The sequence below is a fragment of the Oncorhynchus nerka genome, linkage group LG12, assembly GCF_034236695.1.
Source record: "Oncorhynchus nerka isolate Pitt River linkage group LG12, Oner_Uvic_2.0, whole genome shotgun sequence".
NCBI classification, from domain to species: Eukaryota; Metazoa; Chordata; class Actinopteri; order Salmoniformes; family Salmonidae; genus Oncorhynchus; species Oncorhynchus nerka.
This window is the reverse complement of record NC_088407.1, coordinates 53,659,149-53,679,319: the sequence shown is the minus strand read 5'-3', so window position 1 is coordinate 53,679,319 and position 20,171 is coordinate 53,659,149. Positions and strand designations below refer to the sequence as shown.

The following is a 20,171-nucleotide window of genomic DNA, read 5'->3' as shown; positions in this document are numbered from 1 at the left end:
TAATATTAATAGTTGCATTATACATACTTTTTGTCTGGCCCTCATAACATCATGGTCACCTAATCCTCCCCAGTTTCCAATTGGCTTTTAATCCCCCCCCCCCCCCCCCAGATAGTTATTATGTTACCATAATAACTATCTAGTAATCGTTCATTTTAATGCTATTATGTGTTCTTTTAAAGCCATTAACTTTTGACCTTTTGTGATCAATTCGAAGTCTGCTAACATTTCCTAATAGCATTTTACGAATTCCGACCATTTGTATAATTTCATATCGTCATTTCCCGGAACTTTTATTTTGAATCGAAATCGCCGAGGTCACGTCGTTATTTATTGCTAGGTCTTGCTTATTCTTGGTCACTTCTCAGCGGTATGACACGTACTTTGACACATAGCTAACCATTAAAAAAAAACAGGCACGTATATTCAGAGGCGCTCTCGTGTATGTCGCCCTCTATCGCCCAGGAAGGCAGATGCAACAATAAAAGTGAGCTTTGTTTCAGATCAGCAAAGGTTGACAACCCAATAAATACGCTCACGCACTACAATAATAATCTGTTATATCTATCAGATCTTTGTTGGAGGTGCTCCTCTTTTCAATCTGGGGTTGAGCCTGGGATGTATTTTGAGAGTTCCGCACCGACTGTTGATAATATGTAAGAGTTTACTGTTCTTGAATGCACCCCAAGGCTGGGAACATTCACTGCGCAAACCATGGAACAAACGGCATTTGTTTGGACTCTTCTCTGACATTAAACCTATAAAACTCGTACTAATTTGCTATTCACTCCATTGGGTTTTCCACTTCGGTTGTAACAAACTTACTCAGACAGAATGCTGATAAACAGCTGTTCATAGTTTATCACTTTTAATAAAATGTAACTCTTCGTCCTGAGTGTTCGAAACAGCGGCTTGGTCTAGGAACGGACAACCAACTCATACTTCCTGTTCTGATGTATGTTTCACCAGCGAATGGAAACGATTACGGAGGGGTTATGACATGAAATAACTAGGTTTTAACGACAGACAGTACGCTAATACAATATGTTGTTGTTTTCTAGCTTATTGTAAGGAGTCTAAAGCCGTCAAGATGCTCGAGACACCTCCTGGGTATCCATTTGAAGAGATAGAATATGAGGATATAGAAGTTGAAGAGGTAAGTGTCGTATGATAGCTATACATACCAAACCATCAGCCTTCAATGAGTGAGAAAATGAAGACAGGCAGGGGTGAGAGAAATCACACTAGCTAGCCTAGTTGAATAGTAGAGAAGTTTAGTTTTGTGTTCATCCATGTAACTTCTGAATGCCCATTTCAACTATGGAGCCAAGATAACCTATTTCAAAACACCAGCTACAGTATCAAGAATGATTTGTAGACTATACAGAAAAGAACGAGACAGACCACCACTCTGAAACATGTCAAATTATAGCCTAGAGGGGAGCCTGTCTGTCCAAGACTCACAGAAGGGACAGAAATGAAAATGCAAGGTCTTCCTTGAAAACATGCTACTAGACTAGAGTTGCAGTGTTTTATGGATGTGTGACATTTGTTTCTCCAGGTTGTTGGCAGAGGAACATTTGGAGTTGTCTTCAAGGCCAAATGGAAAGGCAAAGATGTGGCCATCAAGACCATAGAGAGTGAATCTGAGAGGAAAGCTTTTGTAGTAGAGGTACAGGAACATCCTTGCCTGAAAAATCACTTTTTTTCTGTGTGTGTAAGCCTGGTTTTGGGTATAGTGTATTGTTGAAATGCGTTTGTCTTGTTATCACAATAATATCCATCCTTTAAAAAAAAATACCTCTAACATTTATTGACACATTTTATGTTAGGTAGCAGCAGTCAAATGATATCCAATTACAATGGAAAGGAAATGTGCGTGCGTGTTTAGATGGTGAGGTCCATTTCACTTATCCATGTCTCTTCTTCATCCAGCTCCGCCAGCTTTCCAGAGTAAATCACCCAAATATTGTCAAGCTCTATGGTTCATGTCATAATCCAGTAAGTACATTCAGGAAAGTTGTCTTCTTAGTATGATTTGCCTGGTGTTCAACGATATACTGTAGTGTCATTATTCCTTTATTAGTTGTTATTATTAGTAGTTATTATTCATTTATTAGGTCTACACTTTTTTGTCTACATTAATTTGACACCAGATTTGCAATCCCATACAGTATGCCTAGTGTAAGTGTTTTCCCCTTTTGATCACAATGATTGAAACATTCACACACAGGTCTGTCTTGTTATGGAATACGCTGAAGGTGGCTCTTTATACAATGGTAAGAAATGACTCTTTAACTCTCCACTGACGACATATCTATTTATTATGGCCATCGAAATGTTAGCTATTGAAATCAGATCCAACAATAATACATAGGGGTGTCATTGTATGCTGACGACTCAAACGTCCTCTTAAATCTGCAATCTGGATCCCTCCACAACCTCAGAGGATCTAGATAATTTTTCTGACCTCGAACTAGGATAAGTGTACCATATTACATTTTTTTTAAATGCAACTTTTACATTACCGTGTAGTTTACCAATAAAATGGTCTGACGGGGATGTGGACACAATCAGTATTCATATCCCTAAAGAAATAAAGGAGCTGCAACACATTTTAACAGAAAGTTAGCAAAAATAGATAAGATCTTGCTACCATGGAATGGTAAATACCTATTTGTGGAAAAATTATTAAATGATTTAGTCATATCCCAGTTTACCTATTTACAGTGGTGGAAAAAGTGCCCAATTGTCATACTTGAGTAAAAGTAAAGATACGTTAATAGGAAATTACTCAAGTAAAAGTGAAAGTCACCCAGTAAAATACTACTTGAGTAAAAGTCTAAAAGTATTTGGTTTTAAATATACTTAAGTATCAAAAGTAAATGTATTTGCTAAAATGTACTTAAGTATCAAAAGTAAAAGTATAAATCATTTCAAATTCCTTATATTAAGCAAACCAGATGGCACCATTTTTTATTTACGGATAGCCAGGGGCATACTCCAACACTCAGACATAATTTACAAACGAAGAATTTGTGTTTAGTGAGTCCTCCAGATCAGAGGCAGTACATGACCCGAGATGTTCTCTTGACAAGTGTGTGAATTGGACCATTTTCCTGCCCTGCTCAGCATTCAAAATGTAACGAGTACTTTTGGGTGTCAGGGAAAATGCATGGAGTAAAAAGTACAGTATTTTCTTTAGGAATGTAGTGAAGTAAAAAAAATAGTATAGATACAAAAAAAACGACTTAAGTAGTACTTGAAAGTATTTTTACTCAAGTACTTTACACCACTGTTCAATTGAGAGAATTTCCACACTGCATGATATGGGCAAATCATATAGGACTTATTTTTAACCAAATGTTGCAATTGCGATTTGACTTGCCAATTAGAGCAAAACTGTTGGAATCATGGAAATATGACTATTATAATTCTATAGTTAGAATATAATAGTGGGCACTTTGAATAACGTGTTGTTTGAGATGACAACAAATTAAAATGCCAGGGAGGAGTTATTGCGACAGGGTAGGAACTAAATTGTTGATAAGTGTTTCCTAGGGGGACCTTAAAAGTTTTGGCTACATTGCATGTTTTCTCTTAGCTACTTCATGTTGCTAAAATATAATATTGCTTTGCATATTCCTCTTTGATATAGAATATACTGTTGTACAAACAACATGCTGATTTAGGTACACACCATCGCTAGTAATCAGTCTCTATTAGCTAGCTACGTTTGCTCTTAGTACATTTATTAGTAGCTATTAGCATTAGCGGCTAACAATCAGCATCTCACAAGATTTAGGGCAACTTGCTAAGAAAATACAAACTAGCTGTTTGCTGATGTAAGAAACACAAACTAATAGTGTCATTATAGAACGATAGTGGATTTATATTAAGAAGAAAAGTTTAAAAAGTTATAGTTTACTTCTCATCTCTCTCGCTCCAAGCCACTTTCCACACAGACCAAGCCACGCCCCCTGTCACTCAAGGAGCGCATTTGATGTTTCTCAACCACAAGACACTTCGTTCAGTCTGCATGGTCAATGCAGCAAATACAACAATGTTCATTACACACGGCGTATCACATTTAACAAACCAAACATTCAAATACCGGTATAGAAAGTAAAGTAAAAACTCAAACCGGTACCTGCATCAATTACCTGTACATTATTTCCTTTAGGAATGTAGTGAAGTAAAAGTTGTCAAAAATATAAATAGTAAAGTAAAGCACAGATTCCTCAAAAAACAACTTAAGTAGTACTTTCAAGTACTTTTACTTGAGTACTTTACACCACTGCCTATTTTCTATTGGCCCTGCCTATGCCAAACGAGTTGTCTTTTAAATTATTTTAACAAAAATGATTTCACTTTATTTGGAATGGCAAGCCAGACAAAATTAAACGTGCATATTTATATAATGAATATGAGTTCGGTGGGGGCTAAAATTATTAAATATTAAAGCATTAAACCTCTCACTAAAATGATCAGTATTACAAAAGTTATACTTAAACCCAAATTGGATCTCCAGTAGATTATTAAGAATGGCTCATCCCTTGTTCAAAAATGGCATTTATCCAGATTACAACCTCTCACTTTCAGTTAAATGAAAATGGACCCTTTTTGAAAATATCGCCCTTTCCAAAACAAGCCATACAAAGCTGGTTGCAATTTCAGTTTTATCCTCCAGAAAAGACAGAACAAATATTCCAATAAATAATATGGTTAAATTCAAATATACGGTGTAGTTATGCCACAGGTGCAGCTAACAAACATATATGGGAATGTTTACTCTGTCCAAAATTACAACCAACTGATAAAAGCAGTACTACAAAAATGGAGGAGGCAAGTGGAAGGGGGAGAAGATAGGGAACTTGTTTTTCTTTTTGCCCTTTATTGAAGACTATAATTGGCCCCCCAAAAAGTGTCATAAATAAGGACAGAATACATAAATATTTTTTTGACCGTGTTGTGTCTGTCCATTCCCAGTGCTGCATGGAGCTGAGCCCCTGCCCCAGTACAGTGCATCCCATGCTATGAGCTGGTGTCTGCAGTGTGCTCAGGGGGTCTCCTATCTCCATGGCATGAAACCCAAGGCCCTCATTCACAGAGACCTCAAACCACCCAAGTATGACCCTTTTGTGTGTGCTGTTCCTAAACTGTCTGTTTTAGGGTTACAAAATACTGGAAACTTTCCCAAATGTTCCCAGTTTTCCTGAATATTCCTGGAAGTACGGGGCAATAAGCAGGAACTTTGGGAATCCTCCAACCAGGATTTCTGGAAAATGGGGGAATTGTGGGAAAGTTACCAGAATTTCATGAACACAAGTCTGTTACATATTTAATGAAGTTTTTGCACTCTCTGAACCTAAACCATAGACATTTGTTTCAGTCTGCTACTTGTACAGGGGGGCACAGTGTTGAAGATATGTGACTTTGGGACAGCCTGTGACATTCAGACACACATGACCAACAACAAAGGAAGCGCAGCCTGGATGGCACCAGAAGTGTTTGAAGGCATGTATCCTATAGCAAGGCGCTTTCCTCCTTTCATTCAAAAGCAAAAGACTAAAATGGTCTGAGCACCAATTCTCTCTGTGTCACCAATAGAACAATCTAGGGTCTCAGTCTAACCTGTATTCCTTCACTCACCTATATCTCTCTCTGTGACTCTGTTGTCCAGGCAGTAACTACAGTGAAAAGTGTGATGTGTTCAGCTGGGGTATCATCCTGTGGGAGGTGATCACTCGCAGGAAGCCCTTTGACGAGATCGGAGGATCGGCCTTCTGCATCATGTGGGCCGTGCACAGAGGTGAGAGGTCACAGAGCCATAGACTCTTAGTTACATACATACACACACACAGAGGAATAAAGAGGAAAATGTACAGCACCAGTCAAAAGTTTGGACACACCTACTCATTCAAGGGTTTTTCTTTATTGTTTACAATTTTCTATATTGTAAAATAATAGTGAAGACATCAAAACTATGAAATAACACATATGGAATCATGTAGTAACCAAAAATAGTGTTAAATCAAAGTATATTTTATATTTGAGATTCATTAAAGTAGCCACCCTTTGCCTTGATGACAGCTTTGCACACTCTTGGCATTCTCTCAACCAGCTTCATGAGGTAGTCACCTGGACTACCTCATGAACAGCTCAAGAACAGCTCAAATAAGCAAATAGAAACGACAGTCCATCATTACTTTAAGACATGAAGGTCAGTCAATCCGGAAAATGTAAATAACTTTAAAAAAGGGAACTTCTTTGGTTCCTACATGATTTTATATGTGTTATTTCATAGTTTTTATGTCTTCACTACTATTCTACAATGTAGAAGGAAAAACCCTTGAATGAGTAGGTATGTCCAAACTTTTGACTGTTACTCTGTGTAGTGAGGTGGAATATACAATACCGTTCAAAAGTTTGGGGTCACAAATTTGTTGTCCATTAAAATAACATAAAATTGATCAGAAATACAGTGTAGACATTGTTAATGTTGTAAATGAATATTATAGCTGGAAACGGCTGATTATTTTTAATGGAATATCTACATAGGTGTACAGAGTTTATTATCAGCAACCATCACTCCTGTGTTCCAATAGAACATTGTGTTAGCTAATCCAAGTGTATCATTTTAAAAGGCTAATTGATCATTAGAAAACCCTTTTGCAATTATGTTAGCACAGCTGAAAACTGTTCTGATTAAAGAAGCAATAAAACTGTCTTTCTTTAGACTAGTTGAGTATCTGGAGTATCAGCATTTGTGGGTTCGATGCAACACCGTACAACGCCATGCCATACCCTGTGGATGGCGCTTAATTGGAGCCAATTTCCTCCTACAACAGAACAATGACCCAAAGCACAGCTCCAAACTATGCAATAACTATTTAGGGAAGAAGCAGTCAGCTGGTATTCTGTCTATAATGGAGTGGCCAGCACAGTCACCGGATCTCAACCCTATTGAGTTTGACTGTATGGTACGTAAGAAGTGCCCATCAAGCCAATCCAACTTGTGAGAGGTGCTTCAGGAAGCATGGGGTGAAATCTTTTCAGATTTCCTCAACAAATTGACAACGAGAATGCAAAAGGTCTGCAAGGCTGTAATTTCTGCAAATGGAGGATTCTTTGACGAAAGAAAAGTTTGAAGGACACAATTATTATTTCAATTAAAAATCATTATTTATAACCTTGTCAACATCTTCACTATATTTACTATTCATTTTGACACTCATTTTATGTATATTTTCATGGAAAACAAGGACATTTCTAAGTGACCCCAAACTTTTGAACGATTGTGTAAGTTTGAAGAAAGCCTCACCTATTTGTTAAATGACGGAAAGAAGGTGAGTAGAGGAAGCCACTTTAGACTGACATTACCCACTGACACGTTAGTCTCCTGTATGTGTTCTCAGGTACTCGCCCACCCCTGATAAAGGACCTCCCGGAGCCCATTGATGGCCTGATGACACACTGCTGGGACAAAGACCCTGCCCAGAGGCCCTCCATGGAGGAGGTCAGAAACACCATGGCAAGCCTCATGAAGGTACAGTACTGGAAAACCCCACAGACCCATGTTCTCAGAACTTCACACTCACAACTCTAATAATAACCCATATATGTTAGTAATACCTGCAATTTCAAGACTTCGCTCTTAGAGGGGAATTCAGACCTAAGTTACATGCGGAAATGGAACTTTATTCCCTTTTCTCTGAGTATTCTGACCTTGAACTTAAGTATGAGGAAACACAGCCAGCTATTTGTTTGGGGTGGAGGTCATAGAAATGTAGGTGTGGCAGAGGTGTGTCTACAGGAAATCATGAATAAGGTCGAGCACCTGTCGTTTCCAAGTAGAAAAGTATGGACTATTTCCAATAGAAATAACACCATTCTACATGCACTGAAATGTATAAATTGATAAGAGCTTGGTTATTTTTTTATCCTTTTGGAGAAAGGGATTATAATTAGGCCTACAAATGGCAATTGTTTAAAAATATTTTTCCTTATGATTGCTGGAGACGAATGTAAAACCAGTCACAAAGAAGCAAACTGAAAATCATTTCAACAAGACATATATTTCGGACCCTTCTCCACAGTGAAGTAGGCTGTAAATAGCTGTGCCTTTATTCACAATTGTTATTGTATGTCCTCGTAATTTGAGGGGATGAAATTTGATTTGGAGACCCAAACTATAGGCTTATTTAGCGCCTAACCTACCAAGTAGATTTATGCACTCTAGAATGTTTTAATTATATGCCCTGGCTTTTCTCAGTTAAAAAAAAAACAATTTGTATCATATACAGTGCCTTCAGACAGTATTCACACCCCTTGACTTTCCACATTTTGTGTTACAGCCTGAATTTAAATGGATTAAATTGAGATTTTTTTGACACTGGCCTACACACAATTATGTTTTTCGAAGTGTTTACCAATTAGTTACAAATGAAAAGCTGAAACATATTGAGCTAATAAGTATTCAACCCCTTTGTTATAGCAAGACTGACATTCTGACAAGACTGACAAGTCACATAATAAGTTGCAATGTGTGCAATAATAGTGTTTAACATGATTTTAGAAAGACTATGTTATCTCTGTTCCCCACACGTACTGTAAGGTAAGGTCCCTCAGTCGAGCAGTGATTTCAAACACAAATTCAAGCACAAAGACCAGGGAGGTTTTCCAATGCCTCACAAAGAAGGGCACCTATTGGTAGATGGGTAAAAAAGTGTTATGTTTGGGGCAAACCAATACAACACATTACTGAGTACGACTATATTTTCAAGCTGCATCATGTTATGAGTATGCTTGTAATCGTCAAGGACTGGGGAGTTTTCAGGATAAATGTAAGGGTTGTCGTCGGGAGAAAGAGAGGACCAAGGTGCAGCGTGGTAAGTATTCATTGTAACTTAATAAAGAATGAATACTGAAACAAAAAAAACTATACACGACAAACGAACAGTCCTGAACGGTGCAACAAAACACAGAACAGAAAATAAACACCCACAACCAAAATGGGGAAAACAGGCTACCTAAGTATGATTCTCAATCAGAGACAACGAATGACACCTGCCTCTGATTGAGAACCATACTAGGCCAAACACATAGAAATATAACAACCTAGAAAAACAAACAGACTGCCCACCCCAACTCACGCCCTGACCAATTTGACAGAGCTTGAAGAATTTTGAAAAGAATAATGGGCAAATTTTGCACAACACAATCCAGGTTTGGAAAGAGCTTAGAGCCTTACACAGAAAGAGTCACAGTTTTAATCGCTGTCAACGGTGATTCTAACACGTATTGACTCAGGGGGTTGAATATTTATCCAATCAAGATATATTAGTGTTTATTTCTTGTATTTTTAATTACAAATGTTAGAATTTTTCTTCCAGTTTGGCATTAGAGTATTTTGTGTAGGTCGCTGACAAAAAAGAACAATTGTAACACAACAAAATGTGGAAAAAGTCACGGGGTGTGAATACTTTCTGAAGCCACTGTATATAGATGGCTTTCTTTAATTGATCCCTAACGTTCTGAACCCGTTCTCCCTATATATTATATTGAGTCTGTCGAGAAAATTCTAATGAAAGATGCACTGTATTTAAAGGGATGGCTTTAGATAAATTTAATAAAGTCCTTGAGGAAAGTGGGAGGGTTTTTCAGCGATTTAATTGCATTTATTCAGAGCACATTGCGTTGCGCACCTGCATAAAGGTTAAGTCGGAATAACAAATACTGAGAAGTGCTTCATTCAAAATGCGTTGAAAAGGCGCATACATTTCTGACCGAAGTCTGAATCGGGCCCTTAGTTATTAAGAAATGGTGTCTTTGTTCCACAGTTTGAGTGTTTGATTTTATATCTACATTGAACAAAAATATACAGTTGAAGTCAGAAGTTTACATACACTTAGGTTGGAGTCATTAAAACTAGTTTTTCAACCACTCTACAAATTTCTTGTTAAAACAAACTATAGTTTTGGCAAGTCGGTTAGGACACTTACTTTGTGCATGACACAAGTAATTTTTCCAACAATTGTTTACAGACAGATTATTTCACTTAATTCACTGTATCACAATTCCAGTGGGTCAGAAGTTTGCATACACTAAGTTGACTGTGCCTTTAAACAGCTTGGAAAATCCAAGAAAATTATGTCATGGCTTTAGAAGCTTCTGATAGGCTAATTTACATAATTTGAGTCAATTGGAGGTGTACCTGTGGATGTATTTCAAGGCCTACCTTCAAACTCAGTGCCTCTTTGCTTGACATCATGGGAAACTCAAAAGAAATCAGCCAAGACCTCAGAAAATAATTGTAGACCTCCACAAGTCTGGTTCATCCTTGGGAGCAATTACCAAACACCTGAAGGTACCACGTTCATCTGTACAAACAATAGTATGCAAATATAAACACCATGGGACCACGCAGCCTTCATATCGCTCAGGAAGGAGATCTCTAGAGATGAACCTACTTTGGTGTGAAAAGTAGAAATCAATACCAGAACAACAGCAAAGGACCTTGTGAAGATGCTGGAGGAAACAGGTACAAAAGTATCTATATCCACAGTAAAAACGAGTTCTATATCGATATAACCTGAAAGGTCGCTCAGTAAGGAAGAAGCCACTGGTCCAAAACGCCATAAAAAAGACAGACTACAGTTTGCAACTGCACATGGAGACAAATATCGTACTTTTTGGAGAAATGTCCTCTGGTCTGATGAAACAAAAATAGAACTGTTTGGCCATAATGACCATCGTTATGTTTGGAGGAAAAAGGGGGAGGCTTGCAACCCGAAGAACACCATCCCAACCGTGAAGCGCGGGGATGGCAGCATCATATTGTGTGGGTGATTTGCTGCAGGAGGGACTGGTGCACTTCACAAAATAGATGGCATCATGAGGGAGGAAAATTATATGGATATATTGAAGCAACATCTCAAGACATCAGTCAGGAAGTTAAAGCTTGGTTGCAAATGGGTCTTCCAAATGGACAATGACCCCAAGTATACTTCCAAAGTTGTGGCAAAATGGCTTAAGGGCAACAAAGTCAAGGTATTGCATTGGCCATCACAAAGCCCTGACTTCAATCCCATAGAAAATTTGGGGGCAGAACTGAAAAAGCGTGTGCTAGCAAGGAGGCCTACAAACCTGACTCATTTACACCAGCTCTGTCAGGAGGAATGGGCCAAAATTCACCCCACTTATTGTGGGAAGCCTGTGGAAGGCTACCCGAAACGTTGACCCAAGTTAAACAATTTAAAGGCAATGCTACCAAATACTAATTGAGTGTATGTAAACTTCTGACCCACTGGGAATGTGATGAAATAAATAAAATATGAATAAATCATTCTCTCTACTATTAATATGACATTTCACATTCTTAAAATAAAGTGGTGATCCTAACTGACCTAAGACAGGGAATTTTTACTAGGATTAAATGTCATGAATTGTGAAACTGAGTTTAAATGTATTTTGCTGAGGTGTATGTAAACTTCCGACTTCAATTGTAAATGCAACATTGAAGGAGTTGGTCCCATATTTTATGAGCTGAAATAAAAGATCCCAGAAATATTCCATATGCACCAAAAGCTTCTTTCTCTTAAATTTTGTGCACACATTTGTTTACATCCCTGTTGGTGAGCAGTTCACCTTTGCCAATCCATCCACCTGACAGGTGTGGCATATAAAGAAGGTGTGGCATATTAAACAGCATGATCATTAAACATGTGCACCTTGTGATGGGGACGATAAAAGGCCTCTAAAATATGCAATTTTGTCACACAACACAATCCCACAGATGTCTCAAGTTTTGAGGGAGTGTGCAATTGGCATGCTAACTGCAGGAATGTACACCAGAGCTTTTGCCAGAGAATTGAATGTTCATTTCTCTACAATAAGCCGCCTCCAACGTTGTTTTGAATAATTTGGCAGTAAATCCAACTGGCCTCACAACCGCAGACCAAGTGTAAACATGCCAGCCCAGGATCTCCACATCCAGCTTATTCACCCGCGGGATTGTCTGGGACCGGCATAAGCTATGAATAATGAACACAATTGCATTTTATCGATGGCAATTTGAATGCGCAGAGATACCAGGACGAGATCCTGAGGCCCATTGTTGTGCCATTCATCCGCCGCCATCACCTCATGTTTCAGCATGATAATGCACGGCCCCATGTCGCTAGGATCTGTACACAATTCCTGGAAGATGAAAATGTCCCAGTTCTTCCATGGCCTGCATACTCACCAGACATGTCGCCAATTGAGCATTTTTGGGATGCTCTGGATCGACGTCTATGACAGCGTATTCCAGTTCCCGTCAATATCCAGCATCTTCGCACAGCCATTGAAGAGGAGTGGGACAACATTCCACAGGCCACAATCAACAGCCTGAACAACTCTATGCGAAGGAGATGTGTCGCGCTGCATGAGGCAAATGGTGGTCACACCAGATAGACTGGTTTTCTGATCCACGCCCCTACCTTTTTTCTTTACTTTATTTATTTTTTATAAAGGTATCTGTGACCAACAGATGCATATCTGTTTTCCCAGTTAAACCCATAGATTAATTTAAATTGTCTGATTTCCTTATATGAACTGTAACCCAGTAAAATCTTAGAAATTGTTGCATGTTGAGTTTTTATATTTTGTTCAGTATACATTTCCTGTAAGCATTGTTCATTGCACTCTTCCTCCCATGTGTCTGCAGTACTTCCCAGGGTCTGATGAGCCTCTTCAGTACCCCCACCAGTGTCCAAGCAACAGCAGGAGTGGCTCCTCATCAGCCACAAGCACAGGTGAGTTCCATAGATTTAGATACGCTTTGAAAGTTTATGGATTATATAAACATTTGGAGACAAGTAACACTATATCTTGTATTAAAATTGAGTCAAAACTTTGGAAATGCATATTAATGAAGTTCAGAAGTTGCTGTTATTACAGAAGTTTCTGGAAAAACATTTAAAAAAGCTATCTTCTCTTCTGTAGGTTCCAATGCAGACAACACTATCAACAGCTACAGATCCGAAGGCAACATGGAGCATGGAACAAACTGTCAAGAGAGAGATGACACCCTGAAAAACGAAAAATTTCCACTTCAGTTCAAACCTTTAAAGGTGATGCATTTGTCAACTGCGTTTATTTTCAGCAAACTTAACATGTGTAAATATTTGAATGAACATAAGATTCTACAACTGAGACATAAACTGAACAAGTTCCACAGACATGTGACAAACAGAAATTGAATAATGTGTCCCTGAACAAAGGGGGGTCAAAATCAAATGTAATAGTCAGTATCTGGTGAGGCCACCAGCTGCATTAAGTACTGCAGTGCATCTCCTCATGGACTGCACCAGATTTGCCAGTTCTTGCTGTGAGATGTTTCCCCAATCTTTCACCAAGGCACTCGCAAGTTCCCGGACATTTGGCCCTAGCCCTCACCCTCCGATCCAACAGGTCCCAGACGTGCTCAATGGGATTGAGATCTGGGCTCTTCGCTGGCCATGGCAGAACACTGACATTCCTGTCTTGCAGGAAATCACGCACAGAACGAGCAGTATGGCTGGTGGCATTGTCATGCTGGAGGGTCATGTCAGGATGAGCCTGCAGGAAGGGTATCACATGAGGGAGGAGGATGTCTTCCCTGTAACGCACAGCGTTGAGATTGCCTGCAATGACAACAAGCTCAGTCCGATGATGCTGTGATACACCGCCCCAGACCATGATGGACCCTCCACCTCCAAATCAATCCCGCTCCAGAGTACAGGCCTCGGTGTAACGCTATTTTTTTGGGACGATAAACGCGAAGCCAACCATCACCCCTGGTGAGACCAAACCGTGACTCGTCAGTGAAGAGCACTTTTTGCCAGTCCTGTCTGGTCCAGCGACGGTGGATTTGTGCCCATGGGCGACGTTGTTGCCGGTGATGTCTGGTGAGGACCTGCCTTACAACCGGCCTACAAGCCCTCAGTCCAGCCTCTCTCAGCCTATTGCGGACAGTCTGAGCACTGATGGAGGGATTGTGCGTTCCTGGTGTAACTCGGGCAGTTGTTGTTGCCATCCTGTACCTGTCCCGCAGGTGTGATGTTTGGATGTACTGATCCTGTGCAGGTGTTGTTACACGTAGTCTGCCACTGCGAGGACGGTCAGATGTCCGTCCTGTCTCCCTGTAGCATTGTCTTAGACGTCTCACAGTACGGACATTGCAATTTATTGCCCTGGCCACATCTGCAGTCCTCATGCCTCCTTGCAGCATGCCTAAGGCACGTTCACGCATATGAGCAGGGACCCTGGGCATCTTTCTTTTGGTGTTTTTCAGAGTCAGTAGAAAGGCCTCTTTAGTGTCCTAAGTTTTCATAACTGTGACCTTGATTGCTTACCGTCTGAAAGCTGTTAGTGTCTTAACGACCGTTCCACGGGTGCATGTTCATTAATTGTTTATGGTTCATTGAACAAACATGGGAAACAGTGTTTAAACCCTTTACAAGGAAGATCTGTGAAGTTATTTGGATTTTTACAAATTATCTTTATAAGACAGGCTCCTGAAAAAGGGATGTTTCTTTTTTTGCTGAGTTTAGTTGTCGCAAAAGCTAAAGTAATAACTCATCCCATCCATGTTCATGCTGTTCATGTTCTTTCTCAGGGGGGAACATTACGCCACAGCCTGCCCCTATCCAGAGGGCCTAGTATGGAGAGCCTGCCTGAGCGTACCCAGAGCCCTGCCCCCACTGAGGTCAAAGGGCAATGTGCTGGCCAGTCAGGGCCAGAGCTGAGAGCACCTATCAGTCCCACAGGTATGGGCCCTATTTAGTATTGGTTGAAACAATAGAGCTAGTTTACCAAAGATTGTATATGCATGAAACCTACTGAATATCTGACACTGTCACTACAGTGTTCACCAGGGGGCAGTACCATACAACATACAGTATATGCTCACCATTATGTTTTCTATGTCCTCAGATATTAATGGTTTGGACAGCTCCATCCCCATGGCTTATCTGACACTAGATCACCAGCTGCAGGTACTGTTTTCTCCATTCATCCTCAGTCCTGACAGATACTAAATCCTAATACTGATAACCAACTAGCAATGTTTTACATTCTTACATCTCCATAGCCTACTCACTGCCCTGTTTGGATTTCATGTGTCCTCCCCTTGAAATATTACATTTGTTTAAAAAGTCAAGTACTGTTCATTATAAGAATGTGTGTATTCCTGGGTCGGGTTTAGCCCCTGGCCCCATTCTCAAACTCCAACGAGTCCATGGCTGTGTTTGAGCAGCACTGCAGAATGGCCCAGGAGTACCTGAAAGTGGAGACTGAAATTGCCCTACTCACCCAGAGAAAGTAAGTCACATATGAGCCCAGTATTCCCTATGCAGAAGATGTTTGTCCAATATGTACAAACTGTACTGAAGATGGCACCGTAATCTGGTGTTATGTCTAATTAATTACTGTCGAAGATGTTTTGCTAACTTCTATTTGTTGTGATACCAGTTACTCTTAACGTGAATACATTCATTAGAATTGAATCTAATAACATTGTTTCCTGTACAGAATATTGTAGTATTTTACTGTATGTAGTAATTAGTTGTAGAGTGACAGTGAATGCAGGCTACCTAAATGCTAAACATGTTCTCTCTCCCTTTGTCGTGGGGATGTGTAGGAAGGAGTTAATCTCTGAGCTGGACCAGGATGAAAGGGAGCAGCAAAATACTTCCCGTCTGGTTCAGGAGCACAACAAACTGTTGGACGAGAACAAGAGCCTCTCCACCTACTTCCACATCTGTAAGAACAAGCTGGAGCGGATTCAGAGTCAGCAACAACAGAAGAGTTAGAATACCTCTTGATGTGTGCTTGCTGCCCCAGAACTGTCCTCAGATCATCAGCAGCCAAATTGACTGTCAAGGGGCCATTTTGTGTGGTCTCCTCTGTAGACCCTCAACTGTTTTGGGATTTGCAGCCAAATATACCTGCCATATTTGTGATGACTGCTTCATATTTCTCATCAACTGTTTTCAGATGAGCAGCCCAAGAGACTGGCCATTTAGTGAACTCTTCCCTGTTGCTCTTAAGCTGTTCCTGGATCATTGGCCAAAGCGGAAGGCCATGTCATTATGAATGCTTTGTAGATCCCCAACTGATCCAGTCAGCAGCGGACTGCACAAAGCATGTCTCCCCTCAGATTCTTGCTCCCCAATGTGCTGTACAGTAACAACATACTCCACCTGTCTCAATCCAGAGCTGCGTTCAGTACAACAATGTTGCGAAATGTTGTGCAAGACCTATTAAGAACAGCTAAGTTCATTTACATGCATGTTTTCGGAAAGACGTCATTCTATTCTGCCAGAGGTACACTGGACTAGTTGAACAAGGAAAGTCTGAGGCCCTGTAAAGTCATCTCCTACTGTAGCTATTGACATCAAGAGGAAAATGCAGTTGCCCCTAGAGACTGATCTTGGGTCAGTTTAGTACCCCCCCCCCCCCCCCTCACCATTGTGCCTAAGGGCAACTTCTGTCCATAGCTCGACATCCAGGAATTATCAGAAAGGCTTTGTAGAAAATGATTGATGATGTGAAGGGGGGTGACTTGCAGTAACACCTCAGATGACTTGAGGTGTTTCCTGTCTTGTAGCAGATGACTGTCACTATACCCTCCCCAGGACTGTTCTAGAGGTGCTGGTTGTAAAAGAAGTGACTCAGCTTGTTTTCACTGTCTGACTCTGACCTCTCTGTGACAGCTAGCTTGGTATGGAGATGACAAATAGATTACTAAGTTGTGTTTTTAAATGTTTATACTCATTCTTATATCTGTATTCCCTTTTTACGTACACAGAGTAAACAAAACATTAGGAACACCTTCATAATATTGCATTGCACACCCTTTTCCCCTCAGAACAGCCTCAGTTTGTCAGGGCATGGACTCTACAAGGTGTCGAAGGTGTTCCACTGGGATGCTGGCCCATGTTGATTCCAATGTTGGCTGGATGTCCTTTGGGTGGTGGACCATTTTTGATATACACAGGAAACTGTTGAGTGTGAAAAACTCAGCAGCGTTGCAGTTCTTGACACACTCAAACCGGTGCACCTGGCACCTATTACCATACCCCGTTCAATGGCACTTAAATATTTTGTCTTGCCCATTCACCCTCTGAGTGGCAAACATACACAATCCATGTCTCAATTGTCTTTTATGCTTAAAAATCCTTCTTTAACCTGTCTCCTCCCCTTCATCTACACTGACTGAAGTGGATTTAACAGGTGACAACAATAAGGGATCATCGCTTTCACCTGGATTCACCTGGTCAGTCTACGCTATGGAAAGGGCAGGTGTTCCTAATGTTTTGTACTCAATGTATATGCAATGGCTCCTTGAGAAGCAATGACAATATTTCAAAAGGATCTTTGTTTTTAGTAATTTTATGTAGCCTATATTTTGAGGTCTTTCTCAAGTCTTATCTGCCTTAGATGTTTTCGATATATTTTCTCATAGAATACCACCACCACGTAGTCCACTCAGTATTTGTGTTTATATTTTGTTCATTTTGTCAAATATTTCACTTTTGTATTCACTCCTAAAAATGTGTATGTGCTGGTTGTGGACTTTGAGTTTGGTCTTGTTCCAGTACTTCCACAAATGTGTTATACACTTGTTTGCTTGATTTGCCCTCTGTGTGCGTGTGTGTTCACAAGTTGCCAAAGGTTGTATCTCACTATGTATTGTATTTTTCTGAATAGCGCTTTGACTTGCAAAATCGGAAAGGTTGTCAATGCACTTTTGAATGTATATCTCAAGAACTTCAAAAGTACTGAAATAAAAAAGTGAATGCACACAAGAAAAGGCTGCTTTTACATTCTTGGTATTAAGGCATTCGTGATTGAATATAATATAATCTGTTGCCCTAGCATATCTTTTTGATTTCATCTGCACTTTGTGTGTCACTTGGCAGTTCTGAAACGCCTGTATGCTTGAGTGCATAAAACATTTCCTATTATCTATGTTTTCAATGGTTTGATATATTCTTAGAAAAATATTTATTCAGATAGTGTTTTGGGGAAGTAGAATAATATCAGCATAAATGTCCTTTATTTCAATTGACTTGTTCCCCCCTTTTTGTAAATTGGTGACACCCTTTGCGCACTATTTTGTTGTTGTATATCCTCTATTTAAACATTGTGCTTGGTCATGCGTTTATGCATACCAAATCATTTTGGTAGCCCCTCTTCAAAATAAACTTATGTGCATATGGCCATTTGCATTCTCATCGAACATACTGAATAAAGTCATGAACTCCTTTACATCTAAATTAAGTATATGAGTATGGTATGGAACAAATTTGAAACAATTTGTATGTCTCTGAAGTATGTTTTGTCTCGCGGTTGAAACAGTGTGATGACAAAGGGCTTGCTCAGTCCTGACAGAGGGGGTTTGCTTTGTCTGCAGTGCAGTGGGGATATGACGGCTAAATCACTGGCTAGTGATTAACATGACTGGCTTGTGTTGGCGAAAAAGACTGATGATCTCACTCTCTCTGTCATTCCTGGCATTCCTGTTACAAGCTGCTCAGCTAATGTGAAAATGCTGGTCTTCATACAGTTGTTTTCCCTGCATGTTGAGTATGCTTTGCCTTTGACCCTTACATTGACTTGTTCTGAGTATGAAGTTCTTTCCAAAAATGTAAATGTTATTTTGCGCAGTACAGATGTGGGATCTTAATTTGAGCCAGTTTGCTACAGCAGGAAAATAATCCTGCAGCAACAGGAAAGGTAAATGATTATGTGGATTGTATTTTTTTTTTTTTTTTTGTAGGGTTGATACATTTTTCATAAGAGAAAATCAATTCAAATTTCAAAGTAGAAATTATTTCGGAAGCCTTTTTTAAACCTCAAATACACTACAAGTTCTCCTGCAACAGGGTGATCAAATTAAGATCCTTCATCTGTATGTATGATAGATATTGTGTTCATAATGTTTGCGAAACCAATTTACTTGAAAGTGTTTCCATAGTTACCAAAGTAGGCTATTTCAGTAGCTTAATTAGGTCAAAAGGAGTATGATAATCTTGGCTGCAATAAGACTGTGATTCCTGGCAATTTGATAAGGTTGTTTGATTTCATGTTTTGTGTATGAATGCTTCCATACAACCCTCAGTCTTAAACAAAACATTTGGACTGAGTTTGAACCCAGTTACCCACCCACCAACCTGCCCACGCAGGAATGTAGCCTACATGTTTCCATCAAGAAAAATAACAAGCTGATCTGTCACTGCTGTGTCATCTTTAATCTCTCCTTTAAAAGAAAGTAGAGGAAATTAGAGAAGTGACTGCAGAATTTTGTTCCAATTTCAGGTCATGTTCAAGTGTAGGCCATGGCCTCCTGGGGGACTTGTCAGTTTGGCATTTGAAGCAAGTGTAAAATGTGTGATTCTTCCCATCACTGGCTCATTGCATTACCACTTAGTACACCATGTCCAGCTGTTGAACAGATATATCTGCAGTGAGAATCAGCTTTGGTTATTTATACCACTTGACATTGAAAATGTGGGCCAATCTGAATACCACACATCAGGGGTGGATTGCCCATCTGGCAATTCTGGCAAAAATGAGCAATGACGAAGATTTCATCAAAAATACTTGGAAGTGGCTTGGAAATACAAAAGGAGGCAAATAATTAGTAGAAAACATTTTGATGTCACCAGATTGACTTTAGGTGCAGTATAACATTCGCTAGCTAGCTAGCTAAGATTGATGGGAGGCCACCAGATTTTAGATAGCTAACGTTAACATAGTGTAACGACCCTGGGTTTATAAGTGCGGAAATTGACTCTGCCGCACGAGCATGCTTTTGCGGCACAGTCGATAGCTCGCCGAATCTCGGGCTAGAAGGTTGAGGGTTCGAGACCTGCTCCCTGCCTGTTTCATTACAATATTTTTTTACGAACTTTGCTAGTTAATGACAACATTGCCATCTGTCTAAAGTAAATTTGACAACATGATAATGCTGGCAAAGTTGTTTCCCGCTAATATTTTAGAAATGGCATATTTCCAGACACTATAGTGTAATTTAGACTAAACAGTAGCTAGTTAGCCTCTGTCCGGTATGACTTTGCTTATCATCACTTTAGGGCACCACTATGGCGCCACCGATAGCGGGCGGTTTGAGAATGTTCATA

General features: G+C 39.8%; 1 protein-coding gene across 1 annotated transcript; it reads left to right on the top strand.

The window, feature by feature from the left end:
• The first annotated feature begins 653 nt into the window (after window positions 1–653).
• On the top strand, window positions 654–18,305 carry LOC115138361 (mitogen-activated protein kinase kinase kinase 7-like). The gene is made up of 15 exons (XM_065025647.1): window positions 654–955; window positions 1,062–1,156; window positions 1,562–1,672; window positions 1,936–2,001; window positions 2,234–2,279; window positions 4,990–5,128; window positions 5,393–5,521; window positions 5,688–5,812; window positions 7,419–7,549; window positions 12,710–12,797; window positions 12,988–13,115; window positions 14,642–14,792; window positions 14,959–15,020; window positions 15,230–15,345; window positions 15,665–18,305. Exons 2-15 carry the CDS (start codon window positions 1,091–1,093, stop codon window positions 15,834–15,836), a joined length of 1,530 nt encoding a protein of 509 aa, XP_064881719.1. The 5' UTR covers window positions 654–955; window positions 1,062–1,090; the 3' UTR covers window positions 15,837–18,305.
• Window positions 18,306–20,171: the final 1,866 nt, after the last annotated feature.